Source organism: Scyliorhinus torazame, chromosome 15 (assembly GCF_047496885.1).
Source record: "Scyliorhinus torazame isolate Kashiwa2021f chromosome 15, sScyTor2.1, whole genome shotgun sequence".
Classification (NCBI taxonomy): Eukaryota; Metazoa; Chordata; class Chondrichthyes; order Carcharhiniformes; family Scyliorhinidae; genus Scyliorhinus; species Scyliorhinus torazame.
The window spans coordinates 203,293,650-203,305,993 of record NC_092721.1 but is presented as its reverse complement, the minus strand read 5'-3'; the positions used below and the strand labels follow the sequence as shown (position 1 = coordinate 203,305,993).

The 12,344-nt window shown below is 59.1% G+C and overlaps 1 protein-coding gene across 13 annotated transcripts in view; it reads left to right on the top strand.

Moving 5' to 3' along the window:
- Positions 1 to 12,344, top strand: part of pde2a (phosphodiesterase 2A) — a 698,440-nt gene that overhangs the window by 125,737 nt on the left and 560,359 nt on the right. For 4 of the 13 annotated variants that reach the window (XM_072477464.1, XM_072477463.1, XM_072477456.1 and 1 more), the window contains exon 2: positions 8,616 to 8,676. Coding sequence is in view for 8 of the 13 variants with exons in the window: in XM_072477456.1 (XP_072333557.1) it covers positions 8,616 to 8,676 (61 nt within the window). In the remaining 5 variants the exon portion in view is untranslated. Of the gene's footprint in view, positions 1 to 8,259; positions 8,392 to 8,458; positions 8,677 to 12,344 lie in introns of those variants that run through there. The other 9 variants (XM_072477468.1, XM_072477459.1, XM_072477467.1 and 6 more) reach the window with 7 other exon arrangements.

Here is a 12,344-nt window from a genome sequence, read left to right as displayed (position 1 = left end):
AAGTCCTGAAAGACGTGCTGTCAGGTGAATTGGACATTCTAAATTCTCCCTCTGTGACCCGAACAGGCGCCGGATTGTGGCGACTAGGGGCTTTTCCCAGTAACTTCATTGCAGTGTTAATGTGAGCCTACTTCTGACAATAAAGATTTTTATTAAAAACTGTTTATCAACAGAACAAATGCTGTAAAGGGAGATATCAGTCCATAAACTGCATTCACCCAGTCCCCCACAAACCCTCCCCCTCAGGGAGATATCTGTACACTGACTAGTGTCTCTCTCTCTCTCAGGGAGATATCTGTACACTGACTGGTGTCTCTCAGTCCCCTCTCTCAGGGAGATATCTGTACACTGACTGGTGTCTCTCAGTCCCCTCTCTCAGGGAGATATCTGTACACTGACTGGTGTCTCTCAGTCCCCTCTCTCAGGGAGATATCTGTACACTGACTGGTGTCTCTCACTCTCTCAGAGAGATATCTGTACACTGACTGGTGTCTCTCAGTCCCTCCTCTCTCTCAGGGAGATATCTGTACACTGACTGGTGTCTCACAGTCCCCTTTCTCTCTCAGGGAGATATCTGTACACTGACTGGTGTTTCACAGTCCCCTCTCTCAGGGAGATATCTGTACACTGACTGGTGTCTCTCACTCTCTCAGGAAGATATCTGTACACTGACTGGTGTCTCTCAGTCCTCTCTCTCTCAGGGAGATATCTGTACACTGACTGGTGTCTCGCAGTCCCCTCTCTCTCAGGGAGATATCTGTACACTGACTGGTGTTTCACAGTCCCCTCTCTCAGGGAGATATCTGTACACTGACTGGTGTCTCTTAGTCCCCTCTCTCTCAGGGAGATATCTGTACACTGACTGGTGTCTCACAGTCCCCTCTCTCAGGGAGATATCTGTACACTGACTGGTGTCTCTCAGTCCCCTCTCTCTCAGGGAGATATCTGTACACTGACTGGTGTTTCACAGTCCCCTCTCTCAGGGAGATATCTGTACACTGACTGGTGTCTCTTAGTCCCCTCTCTCTCAGGGAGATATCTGTACACTGACTGGTGTCTCTCAGTCCCCTCTCTCTCTCAGGGAGATATCTGTACACTGACTGGTGTTTCACAGTCCCCTCTCTCAGGGAGATATCTGTACACTGACTGGTGTCTCTAAGTCCCCTCTCTCTCTCTCAGGGAGAAATCTGTACACTGACTGGTGTCTCTCAGTCCCCTCTCTCTCAGGGAGATATCTGTACACTGACTGGTGTTTCACAGTCCCCCCTCTCAGGGAGATATCTGTACACTGACTGGTGTCTCTCACTCTCTCAGGAAGATATCTGTACACTGACTGGTGTCTCTCAGTCCTCTCTCTCTCAGGGAGATATCTGTACACTGACTGGTGTCTCTCAGTCCCCTCTCTCTCTCAGGGAGATATCTGTACACTGACTGGTGTCTCTCAGTCCCCTCTCTCTCAGGGAGATATCTGTACACTGACTGGTGTTTCACAGTCCCCTCTCTCAGGGAGATATCTGTACACTGACTGGTGTCTCTCAGTCTCCTCTCTCTCTCTCAGGGAGATATCTGTACACTGACTGGTGTTTCACAGTCCCCCCTCTCAGGGAGATATCTGTACACTGACTGGTGTCTCGCAGTCCCCTCTCTCTCAGGGAGATATCTGTACACTGACTGGTGTAACTCAGTCCTCTCTCTCTCAGGGAGATATCTGTACACTGACTGGTGTTTCACAGTCCCCTCTCTCAGGGAGATATCTGTACACTGACTGGTGTCTCTCAGTCTCCTCTCTCTCTCTCAGGGAGATATCTGTACACTGACTGGTGTCTCTCAGTCCCCTCTCTCTCTCAGGGAGATATCTGTACACTGACTGGTGTCTCTCAGTCCCCTCTCTCTCTCAGGGAGCTATCTGTACACTGACTGGTGTTTCTCAGTCCCCTCTCTCTCTCTCATGGAGTTATCTGTACACTGACTGGTGTCTCTCAGTCCCCTCTCTCTCTCAGGGAGATATCTGTACACTGACTGGTGTCTCTCAGTCCCCTCTCTCTCTCAGGGAGATATCTGTACACTGACTGGTGTCTCTCAGTCCCCTCTCTCTCTCAGGGAGATATCTGTACACTGACTGGTGTATCTCAGTCCCCTCTCTCTCTCAGGGAGCTATCTGTACACTGACTGGTGTCTCTCAGTCCTCACTCTCTCAGGGAGATATCTGTACACTGACTGGTGTCTCTCAGTCCCCTCTCTCTCTCAGGGAGATATCTGTACACTGACTGGTGTCTCTCAGTCCTCACTCTCTCAGGGAGATATCTGTACACTGACTGGTGTCTCTCAGTTCCCCTCTCACTCTCAGGGAGATATCTGTACACTGACTGGTGTCTCTCAGTCCTCTCTCTCTCAGGGAGATATCTGTACACTGACTGGTGTCTCTCAGTCCTCACTCTCTCAAGGAGATATCTGTACACTGACTGGTGTCTCTCAGTCCTCTCTCTCTCAGGGAGATATCTGTACACTGACAGGTGTCTCTCAGTCCCCTCTCTCTCTCAGGGAGATATCTGTACACTGACTGGTGTCTCTCAGTCCGCTCTCTCTCAGCGAGATATCTGTACACTGACTGGTGTCTCTCAGTCCTCACTCTCTCAGGGAGATATCTGTACACTGACTGGTGTCTCTCAGTCCGCTCTCTCTCAGGGAGATATCTGTACACTGACTGGTGTCTCTCAGTCCCCTCTCTCTCAGGGAGATATCTGTACACTGACGGGTGTCTCTCAGTCCCCTCTCTCTCAGGGAGATATCTGTACACTGACTGGTGTCTCTCAGTCCCCTCTCTCTCTCAGGGAGATATCTGTACACTGACTGGTGTCTCTCAGTTCCTGCCACCCGACCCTTCAACGCGGAGTCCCGCCGGCTGAGAGCAGGTTTGGATGGTGCCGGCGGGACTCCGCGTTTCCACGCCGGCCACTGGGACCATCCCAGCCCGAGAATCGGCGAGCCGGCTGCGTAGAGCGGCCCGCGACCGACACCGTGCCAACCATGGCTGCTCTGGGGAGAATTGCCTGCCAGCGTCGGGGCAGCGTGGCGCGATTCACGGCGGTCAAGGGGATTTTCCGGCCTGGCCCCAGGCTGAGATAATCTGGTGTGGGCCCAGATAGAATGCTTTCATTGGATTGGTGCAGACTCGATGGGCTAAATGCCCTCCTTCTGCACTGCAGGAATTCTATGAAATGAAAATCGCTTATTGTCACAAGTAGGCTTCAAATGAAGTTACTGTGAAAAGCCCCTAGTCGCCAAATTCCGGCGCCTGTTCGGGGAGGCCGGTACGGGAATTGAACCGTGCTGCTGGCCTGCCTTGGTCTGCTTTCAAAGCCAGCGATTTAGCCCTGTGCTAAACAGCCCCTGTGCCTGTCCTGGGAGTGTTTGATGGGGAGTGTGCACTGTGCCATGATTCACAGGCGCTCCCAGGAGTGTGTTCGTGTTTACATGTAACAGCATGTTGCAACCAATTAAGCACTTTTAAAGCTTGTGGGTACTGTAATAATGTGGAAACGCAGCAGCCAACTTGCACACAATTTACAATCTGGTTGCAACTTGTGCTTCAAGTTCCACTTGTTTTTCAAAGTGAAGTTATTGTTCTGGTTTCCCGTCAAAACACAATCTGCTGGGAGAGAGCGGGGCGGTGGCACAGTATTTAGTGATCGAGACACCCAGAGAGGTGCTGGGGACCCGGCAGATGGGGAAATTTGAATTCAATAAATAAAATCTGGAATTAAACGTCTCATGATAAACATCATCGATTGTTGTGAAAAACGATTTGTTCCCTGATGCCCCTTTAGGGAAGGAAATCTGCCGTCCTTACCCGGTCTGGCCTACGTGTGACTCCAGGCCCACAGCAATATGGTTGACTCTTTACTGCCCCTCACTGAAATGGCCGAGCGGGACAACTGCCCCTCACTGAAATGGCCGAGTGAGACAACTGCCCCTCACTGAAATGGCCGAGCGGGGCAACTGCCCCTCACTGAAATGGCCGAGCGAGACAACTGTCCCTCACTGAAATGGCCGAGCGAGACAACTGCCCCTCACTGAAATGGCCGAGCGAGACAACTGCCCCTCACTGAAATGGCCGAGCGGGGCAACTGCCCCTCACTGAAATGGCCGAGCGGGACAACTGCCCCTCACTGAAATGGCCGAGCGGGACAACTGCCCCTCACTGAAATGGCCGAGCGGGACAACTGCCCCTCACTGAAATGGCCGAGCGGGACAACTGCCCCTCACTGAAATGGCCGAGCGGGACATTCAGTTCAAGAGCAATTAGGGATGGACAACAAATGCTGACCCAGCGACTCCCACATCCCGTGAACAAATGGAATTTATAGCGCGGTCGCCAGGGAGTGTGTCTCTATTTCCAGGGGGGTGCTTGTGCAGTGTCTCAGTATTTTCAGAGGCTTCTGGGAGTGTGCCAGCATTAAACATAAGAACAAAAGGAGCAAGATGACGAGTGATATTGTAGGCCTCGTCAAAAAGAAAAAGGAGGCATTTGTCAGGGCTAAAAGGCTGGGAACAGACGAAGCCTGTGTGGCATATAAGGAAAGTAGGAAGGAACTTAAGCAAGGAGTCAGGAGGGCTAGAAGGGGTCATGAAAAGTCATTGGCAAATAGGGTTAAGGAAAATCCCAAGGCTTTTTACACTTACATAAAAAGCAAGAGGGTAGCCAGGGAAAGGGTTGGCCCACTGAAGGATAGGCAAGGGAATCTATGTGTGGAGCCAGAGGAAATGGGCGAGGTACTAAATGAATACTTTGCATCAGTATTCACCAAAGAGAAGGAATTGGTAGATGTTGAGTCTGGAGAAGGGGGTGTAGATAGCCTGGGTCACATTGTGATCCAAAAAGACGAGGTGTTGGGTGTCTTAAAAAATATTAAGGTAGATAAGTCCCCAGGGCCGGATGGGATCTACCCCAGAATACTGAAGGAGGCTGGAGAGGAAATTGCTGAGGCCTTGACAGAAATCTTTGGATCCTCGCTGTCTTCAGGGGATGTCCCGGAGGACTGGAGAATAGCCAATGTTGTTCCTCTGTTTAAGAAGGGTGGCAGGGATAATCCCGGGAACTACAGGCCGGTGAGCCTTACTTCAGTGGTAGGGAAATTACTGGAGAGAATTCTTCGAGACAGGATCTACTCCCATTGGAAGCAAATGGACGTATTAGTGAGAGGCAGCACGGTTTTGTGAAGGGGAGGTCGTGTCTCACTAACTTGATAGAGTTTTTCGAGGAGGTCACTAAGATGATTGATGCAGGTAGGGCAGTAGATGTTGTCTATATGGACTTCAGTAAGGCCTTTGACAAGGTCCCTCATGGTAGACTAGTACAAAAGGTGAAGTCACACGGGATCAGGGGTGAACTGGCAAGGTGGATACAGAACTGGCTAGGCCATAGAAGGCAGAGGGTAGCAATGGAGGGATGCTTTTCTAATTGGAGGGCTGTGACCAGTGGTGTTCCCACAGGGATCAGTGCTGGGACCTTTGCTCTTTGTAGTATATATAAATGATTTGGAGGAAAATGTAACTGGTCTGATTAGTAAGTTTGCAGACGACACAAAGGTTGGTGGAATTGCGGATAGCGATGAGGACTGTCTGAGGATACAGCAGGATTTAGATTGTCTGGAGACTTGGGCGGAGAGATGGCAGATGGAGTTTAACCTGGACAAATGTGAGGTAATGCATTTTGGAAGGGCTAATGCAGGTAGGGAATATACAGTGAATGGTAGAACCCTCAAGAGTATTGAAAGTCAAAGAGATCTAGGAGTACAGGTCCACAGATCACTGAAAGGGGCTACACAGGTGGAGAAGGTAGTCAAGAAGGCATACGGCATGCTTGCCTTCATTGGCCGGGGCATTGAGTATAAGAATTGGCAAGTCATGTTGCAGCTGTATAGAACCTTAGTTAGGCCACACTTGGAGTATAGTGTTCAATTCTGGTCGCCACACTACCAGAAGGATGTGGAGGCTTTAGAGAGGGTGCAGAAGAGATTTACCAGAATGTTGCCTGGTATGGAGGGCATAAGCTATGAGGAGCGATTGAATAAACTCGGTTTGTTCTCACTGGAACGAAGGAGGTTGAGGGGCGACCTGATAGAGGTATACAAAATTATGAGGGGCATAGACAGAGTGGATAGTCAGAGGCTTTTCCCCAGGGTAGAGGGGTATATTACTAGGGGGCATAGGTTTAAGGTGAGAGGGGCAAAGTTTAGAGTAGATGTACGAGGCAAGTTTTTTACGCAGAGGGTAGTGGGTGCCTGGAACTCACTACCGGAGGAGGTAGTGGAGGCAGGGACGATAGGGACATTTAAGGGGCATCTTGACAAATATATGAATAGGATGGGAATAGAAGGATACGGACCCAGGAAGTGTAGAAGATTGTAGTTTAGTCGGGCAGTATGGTCGGCACGGGCTTGGAGGGCCGAAGGGCCTGTTCCTGTGCTGTACATTTCTTTGTTCTTTTTGTTCTTTGTTAAGACCAGGACATTCAGCGCTTGAAGCTTGCTCCACCATTCAATTTGATTGCCTCATGCTTAATTTCCTGTTCAACCCTGTGTTGGGAGAGGGTGGGGGGGGGAGCAGGTGGTCTGACCTTGAGAGGAGAGCCACATCAATACCTGGAACCGTGGAATGAGTGGCTGTCTCAATACAGACTCCCCGGGGAAACTGCGTTCATTTATTCAGGGAGAAATTGCTTTTAGTTCATAACATTTTGGGGCGGAGCGTTTTAGTAAAGTTGAGACATGATGGAGGCCGAGTGGAGCTTTGGAGTCTTTTAGCTGTGGTTAGCCGAGCTCTCCGTGGGGGAGGGGGGGGGTCCTCACCTCATGCCTGGCTCTGTCATAGATTGACCGATACTGATTGATCACTGTGATTGATCAGTTACTCGGTTATCGTCTACCTGCGTGGGATGAGACCAATCCTGGTTCTGCCCTCATCCCCTCCATCCTGAGTGTGTCTGCTCCTGATTCCTGCCGCCGGATTTTCAGCCCAATATGGGGTTGCGAGTGGAGCGGGCCCGGGGTGAGAGTGGAGGGGGCCCGGGGTGTGACTTCACCCCGCAGGCTGGCATACTGGCACCGACCGTCACCGGGCCATGTTCCTGCAGGTGGGTGAATGCGGGCCAGTGATCGGAGACTGACTGGAATTTTCAGATACCCAACCAAACCCCAGCCCCCCCCCCTCCCCCCCCCCAACCACCACCCCCCCCACAAACCACTTCCCAACCCGCCTCCCCCCGCCCCCAACCTGCTCCCCCCCCCCAAAACCATCCTCCCCACCCACCCCCCCCCTCCCAACCATCCCCCTCCCCCAAACTCCACCCCCACAGTGGCAGACCAGGATTTGGTTGGGGACAGGACTGAACAGTGCTTCCGGCATCACTTTGAGGCAACCCCCTTTCCTGAAGTGAAGTGGGGGGGGGGGGGGGGGCAGGGGGCCCGGCAGCTGTGCCTATTTCCTTTTTTAAATATAAATTTAGAGTACCCAATTCTTTTTTTCTCCCCAATTAAGGGGCAATTCAGCGTGGCCAATCCACCTACCCGGCACATCTTTGGGTTGTAGGGGCGAAACCCACGCAGACACGGGGAGAATGTGCAAACTCCACACGGACAGTGACCCAGGGCCGGGGTTTCGAACCCGGGTCCTCGGCGCCGTGAGGCAGCAGTGCTAACCACTGTGTCACCGTGCTGCCCTTTTGGATAGAACACCCCACTTAAGCCCTCACTTCCACCCTATCCCCGTAACCCCACCTAACCTTTTTGGGCACTAAGGGGCAATTTGGCACGGCTTTGGACTGTGGGAGGAAACCGGAGCACCCCGGAGGAAACCCACGCACACACGAGGAGGACGTGCAGACTCCGCACAGACAGTGACCCAGTGGGGAATCGAACCTGGGACCCTGGAGTTGTGAAGCAACTGTGTTAACCGCTGCGCTACCATGCTGCCGACATGCATGGTGCGGAGGCCGGGGGACACTGCATTGGAACCCAAGATTGGGGGTGTCCCCGGCGCCCCCCAAAACTGCCAAACCCCTGCTGCCCCTGAGCATGAGGTGGTTGGCACTGCGGGCACTAGGACCCAGCAAGGCTGCCAGACCAGCCTCTAGCCTCTAAGACTATTTCCTGCACGTTAGTGCCTTTTTAAAGATTTTTTTTTTTTTGCGGGGGGGGGTCGTTTTGACCTCCAAATGCAGGTTCCCTGTTCCCCCCCCCCCCCTACCCCCCGCCCCCCCCCGGGACTTCTTCCCCCTACCCAAACCCCCTACCCCTCCCTTGTCGAAATGCTGGAGCGGGGCGGGAGCAGGTGTGCAGAGGCTGGTCCTGGCTTTTAAATCCCACCCGGTCGTCCACTCCGCTTTAATATGTAGGCTGCATTTTGAGAGGAGAGTTTGAAACAGGGGGTGTGGGTGGGTGTGTGTGTGTGTGCAGTGAGAGAGAGCGGGTGTGTGTGTTGTGGTGTTGCTGAGAGAGAGAGAGAGAGAGCGAGAGACAGGAGACGGAACAGACCGAGGAGACAGAAAGAGGAAGAGAGACAGCGATGGTTCTCATTCTGCATCACATACTGATCGCACTGTTTCAATCTTTTAGGCGAGGACAACATGTCAGTTTAAAACCCGATGTCGACCCATCCAGTTCAGTGGCTGTCCAGGTAAGCAGGAATATGGCTGGTTCCATTCCTCTGTGATGAATTGCTGTTGAGGGTGATGGGGCTGCATTGCTTTGTGTGCGAGCGGAGGGAAGGGGAGACAACTGATGGGAAAACATGTGTGAAACTGACCATTCACCCCCCACCCCCAGCCCCCAGCCCCCAAAGTTCCCTGACATTGTACGGGCAGCAGGGTGGGGGTGGGGGTGGGGGGGTCAATGGCAACGTTGGGGGGGGGGGGGGGGGGGGGGGGACAGGGATTGCTGAGTTTCCGCTGTGCCAGGTTAACCCATTGATGGCAGCGAGAGCTCCTCAATCCCCTTGTCCCGTTCCGGGAGACCGGTCCCCACTGCACCCCCGCCCACTGCACCAGCACGCTGGCCCCCCCTCCCCCTGCCCCCCTCCCTCCCCCTCCCCCTCCTCTCCCCCTCCCCCTCCCCTGCCCCCTCTCCGCTCCCCTCCCCCTCCCCCCTCCACCCTCCCCCCTCCACCCTCCCCCTCCCCCTCCCCCCTCCACCCTCCCCCCCTCCCCCTTCCCCCCTCCCCCTTCCCCCCTTCCCCTTTCCCCCTCCCCTCCCCCTTCCCCCCCCCTCCCCCTTCCCCCTCCCCCTCCCCTCCCTCCCCCTTCCCCCTCCCCTCCCCTCCCCTCCCCCTTCCCCCTCCCCTCCCCCTTCCCCTCCACTCCCCCTCCTCCCCTCCCCTCTCCCCTCCCACTCTCCCCTCCCCTCCCCCCTCCCCTCCCCCTCCCCCTCTCCCCTCCCCTCCCCTCCCCCTCTCCCTCCCCTCTCCCCCTCCGCCTCCCCTCCCCCTCCCCTCCCCTCTCTCCCCTCCCCTCCCCCCAATCCCCCCTCCCCTACCCCCCACTCCCCCCCCTCCCCACCCCTCCCACATCCCCTTCCCCCTCCCCATCCCGTCCCCACTCCCCTCCCCCTCCCCTCCCCCTCCCCCCTCCCCTCCCCCTCCCCCTCCCCCTCCTCTCCCCCTCTCACCCTCTCCTCCCCCGACCCCCCTCCCTCTCCCCTCCCCCTACCCCCTCCCTCTCCCCTACCCCCCTCCCTCTCCCCTACCCCCCCTCCCCCTTCCCCCTCCCCTCCCCCTCCCCCTCCCCTCCCCCCTCCCCCTCCCCTCCCCCCCTACCCCTCCCCTCCCCCCCTCCCCCTCCCCCTCCCCTCCCACACCTCACCTCCCCTGCCCCCTCCCCCTCACCTACTCCCCCGCTCCCCCTCCCCCCTCCCCCTCCCCTCCACCTCGCCTCCCCTCCCCTCCCCCTCCCACTCCCCTCCCCCTCCCCATCCCCTCCCCCATCCCCCCCTCCCCTCCCCCCTCCCCTCCCACCCCCCTCCCCTCCCAACCGTCTCTGCTCCCTCCTCTCCCTCCCCCTCCCCCTCCCCCTCCCCCCACCCCCTCCCCCTCCCCCTCCCCTCCCCACACTCCCCTCACCCTCCCCACTCCCCTCCTCCCTCCTCCCCCCCTCCCCTCCCCCCTTCCCCCCCCCCCTCCCCCCCCACCCCTCCCCACCCCCCCCTCCCCCTCCCCTCACCCCTCTCCCCCCTCCCCCCTTCCCCCCCCCTCCCCTCCCCTCTCCCCTCCCACCCCCACCCCCTCCCCTCCCCCTCCCCCACCCCTCCCCCCACTCCCCTCCCCTCCCCTCCCCCCACACCCCTCTCCCCACCCCCACTCCCCCCCTCCCCTCCCCCCACTCCCCACCTCCCCTCCACCCCCACCCCTCCCCTCCCCCACTCCCCCTCCCCTCCCCCCACTCCCCCCTCCCCTCCCCCCACTACCACCCCCTCCCCTCCCCCACTACCCCTCCCCTCCCACCTCCCCTCCCCCTCCCCATCCCCCTCCCCCCTCCCCCTCCCCCCTCCCCCTCCCCCCTCCCCATCCCCTCCCCCCTCCCCCTCCCCTCCCCCCTCCCCCTCCCCTCCCTCCCCCTCCCACTCCCCTCCCCCCCTCCCACTCCCCTCCCCTCCCCCCTCCCCTCCCCCCCTCCCCTCCCCTCCCTCCCCCTCCCCTCCCCTCCCCTCCCCTCCCCTCCCCCTCCCCTCCTCCCCTCCCCCTCCCCTCCCCTCCCCTCCCTCCCCTCCCCCTCCCCTCTCCCCTCCCCTCTCCCCCTCCCCCTCCCCTCCCCTCCCCTCCCGCCTCCCCTCCCCCTCTCCCCTCCCTCCCCCTCCCGCCTCCCCCTCCCCTCCCCCTCCCCTCCCCTCCCCTCCCCCTCCCCTCCCCCTCCCCACTCCCTCCCCTCCCCTCCCCCACCCCCTCCCCTCCCCTCCCCACTCCCTCCCCTCCCCTCCCCACTCCCTCCCCTCCCCTCCCCCCTCCCTCCCCTCCCCTCCCCCCCTCCCTCCCCTCCCCTCCCCCCTCCCCTCCCCCTCTCCCCTCCCCTCCCCCCTCTCCCCCTCCCCTCCCCTCCCCCTCCCCCTCCCCTCACCCCTCCCCACCCCCTCCCGCCTCCCTCCCCTCCCCTCCCCTCCCCCTCCCCTCCCCCTCCCCTCTCCCCTCCCCTCCCCTGCCTCCTCCCGTCCCGCCCTCTCCTCCTCCTCCCCTTCCCCCTCCCCTCCCCTTCCCCCCTCCCCCACCCCTCCTCCCCTCCCCCTCCTCCCCTCCCCCCCTCCCCCTCCTCCCCTCCCCCCCCTCCCCCTCCTCCCCTCCCCCCCTCCCCCTCCCCCTCCTCCCCTCCCCCCTCCCCCTCCCCCTCCTCCCCTCCCCCCTCCCCCTCCCCCTCCCCCCTCCTCCCCCTCCCCCTCCCCTCCCCTCCCCTCCCCCCCTCCGCCTCCTCCCCCCTCCCCCCTCCTCCCCCTCCCCCTCCTCCCTCCCCTCCCCCTCCTCCCCCCTCCCCCTCCTCCCCCTCCTCCCTCCTCCCCTCCTCCCTCCTCCCCCTCCCCCTCCTCCCCTCCCCCCTCCCCTCCCCTCCTCCCACCCCCTCCCTCTCCTCCCTCTCCTCCCCTCCCCCTCTTCCCCTTCCCCCTCCCCCTCCTCCCCTCCCCACCTCCCCTCCCCTTCCTCCCCACCTCCCCTCCTCCCCTCCTTCCGTCCCTCCCCTTCCCTCCCTCTCCCGTCCCTCCCCTCCTCCCTCCCGTCCCCTCCCCTCCCCCTCCCGTCCCTCCCCCTCCCCTCCCCCTCCTCCCCCCTCTCCCCCTCCCCCTCGCTCCCCCTCCCTCTCTCCCCCTCCCTCCCCCTCCCCCTTCCTCCCCCCCACTCCCCTCCCCCTCCCCTCCCCCCTCCCTCCCCGTCCCTCCCCCCTCCCTCCCCCATCCCCCCTCCCTCCCCCTCCCTCCCCCATCCCCCCTCCCTCTCCTTCCCCCACAGCCCCCCTCCCCCCCTCCCTCCCCCTTCCCTCCTCTCCCAACCCCCTCCCCTCTCTCCCCCCCTCCCCCTCCCCTCTCTCCCTTCCTCCCTACCCCCACTCTCTCCCTCCCTTCACTCCCTCCCCTCCCCCTGCACCATGTTTCTATTCTCTCTCCCACTCTCTGTGCGGGTCTGTGTTTGCGATGCTCTGTCTCCAGTCCCCTCCCTCCCCTTTCCTGAACAATGTAAGTGAGGTGAGCTGGGGAGACGGAGGTGGGGAGGGGTGGTTGCTAACTGGGAGGGAGGAAGGGGGGGGGTGCGGGATGGGGCTCTTGCATTTTAACCTTGCACGCACCCCGATTCCAGTCAGCCTGCCTGATCTC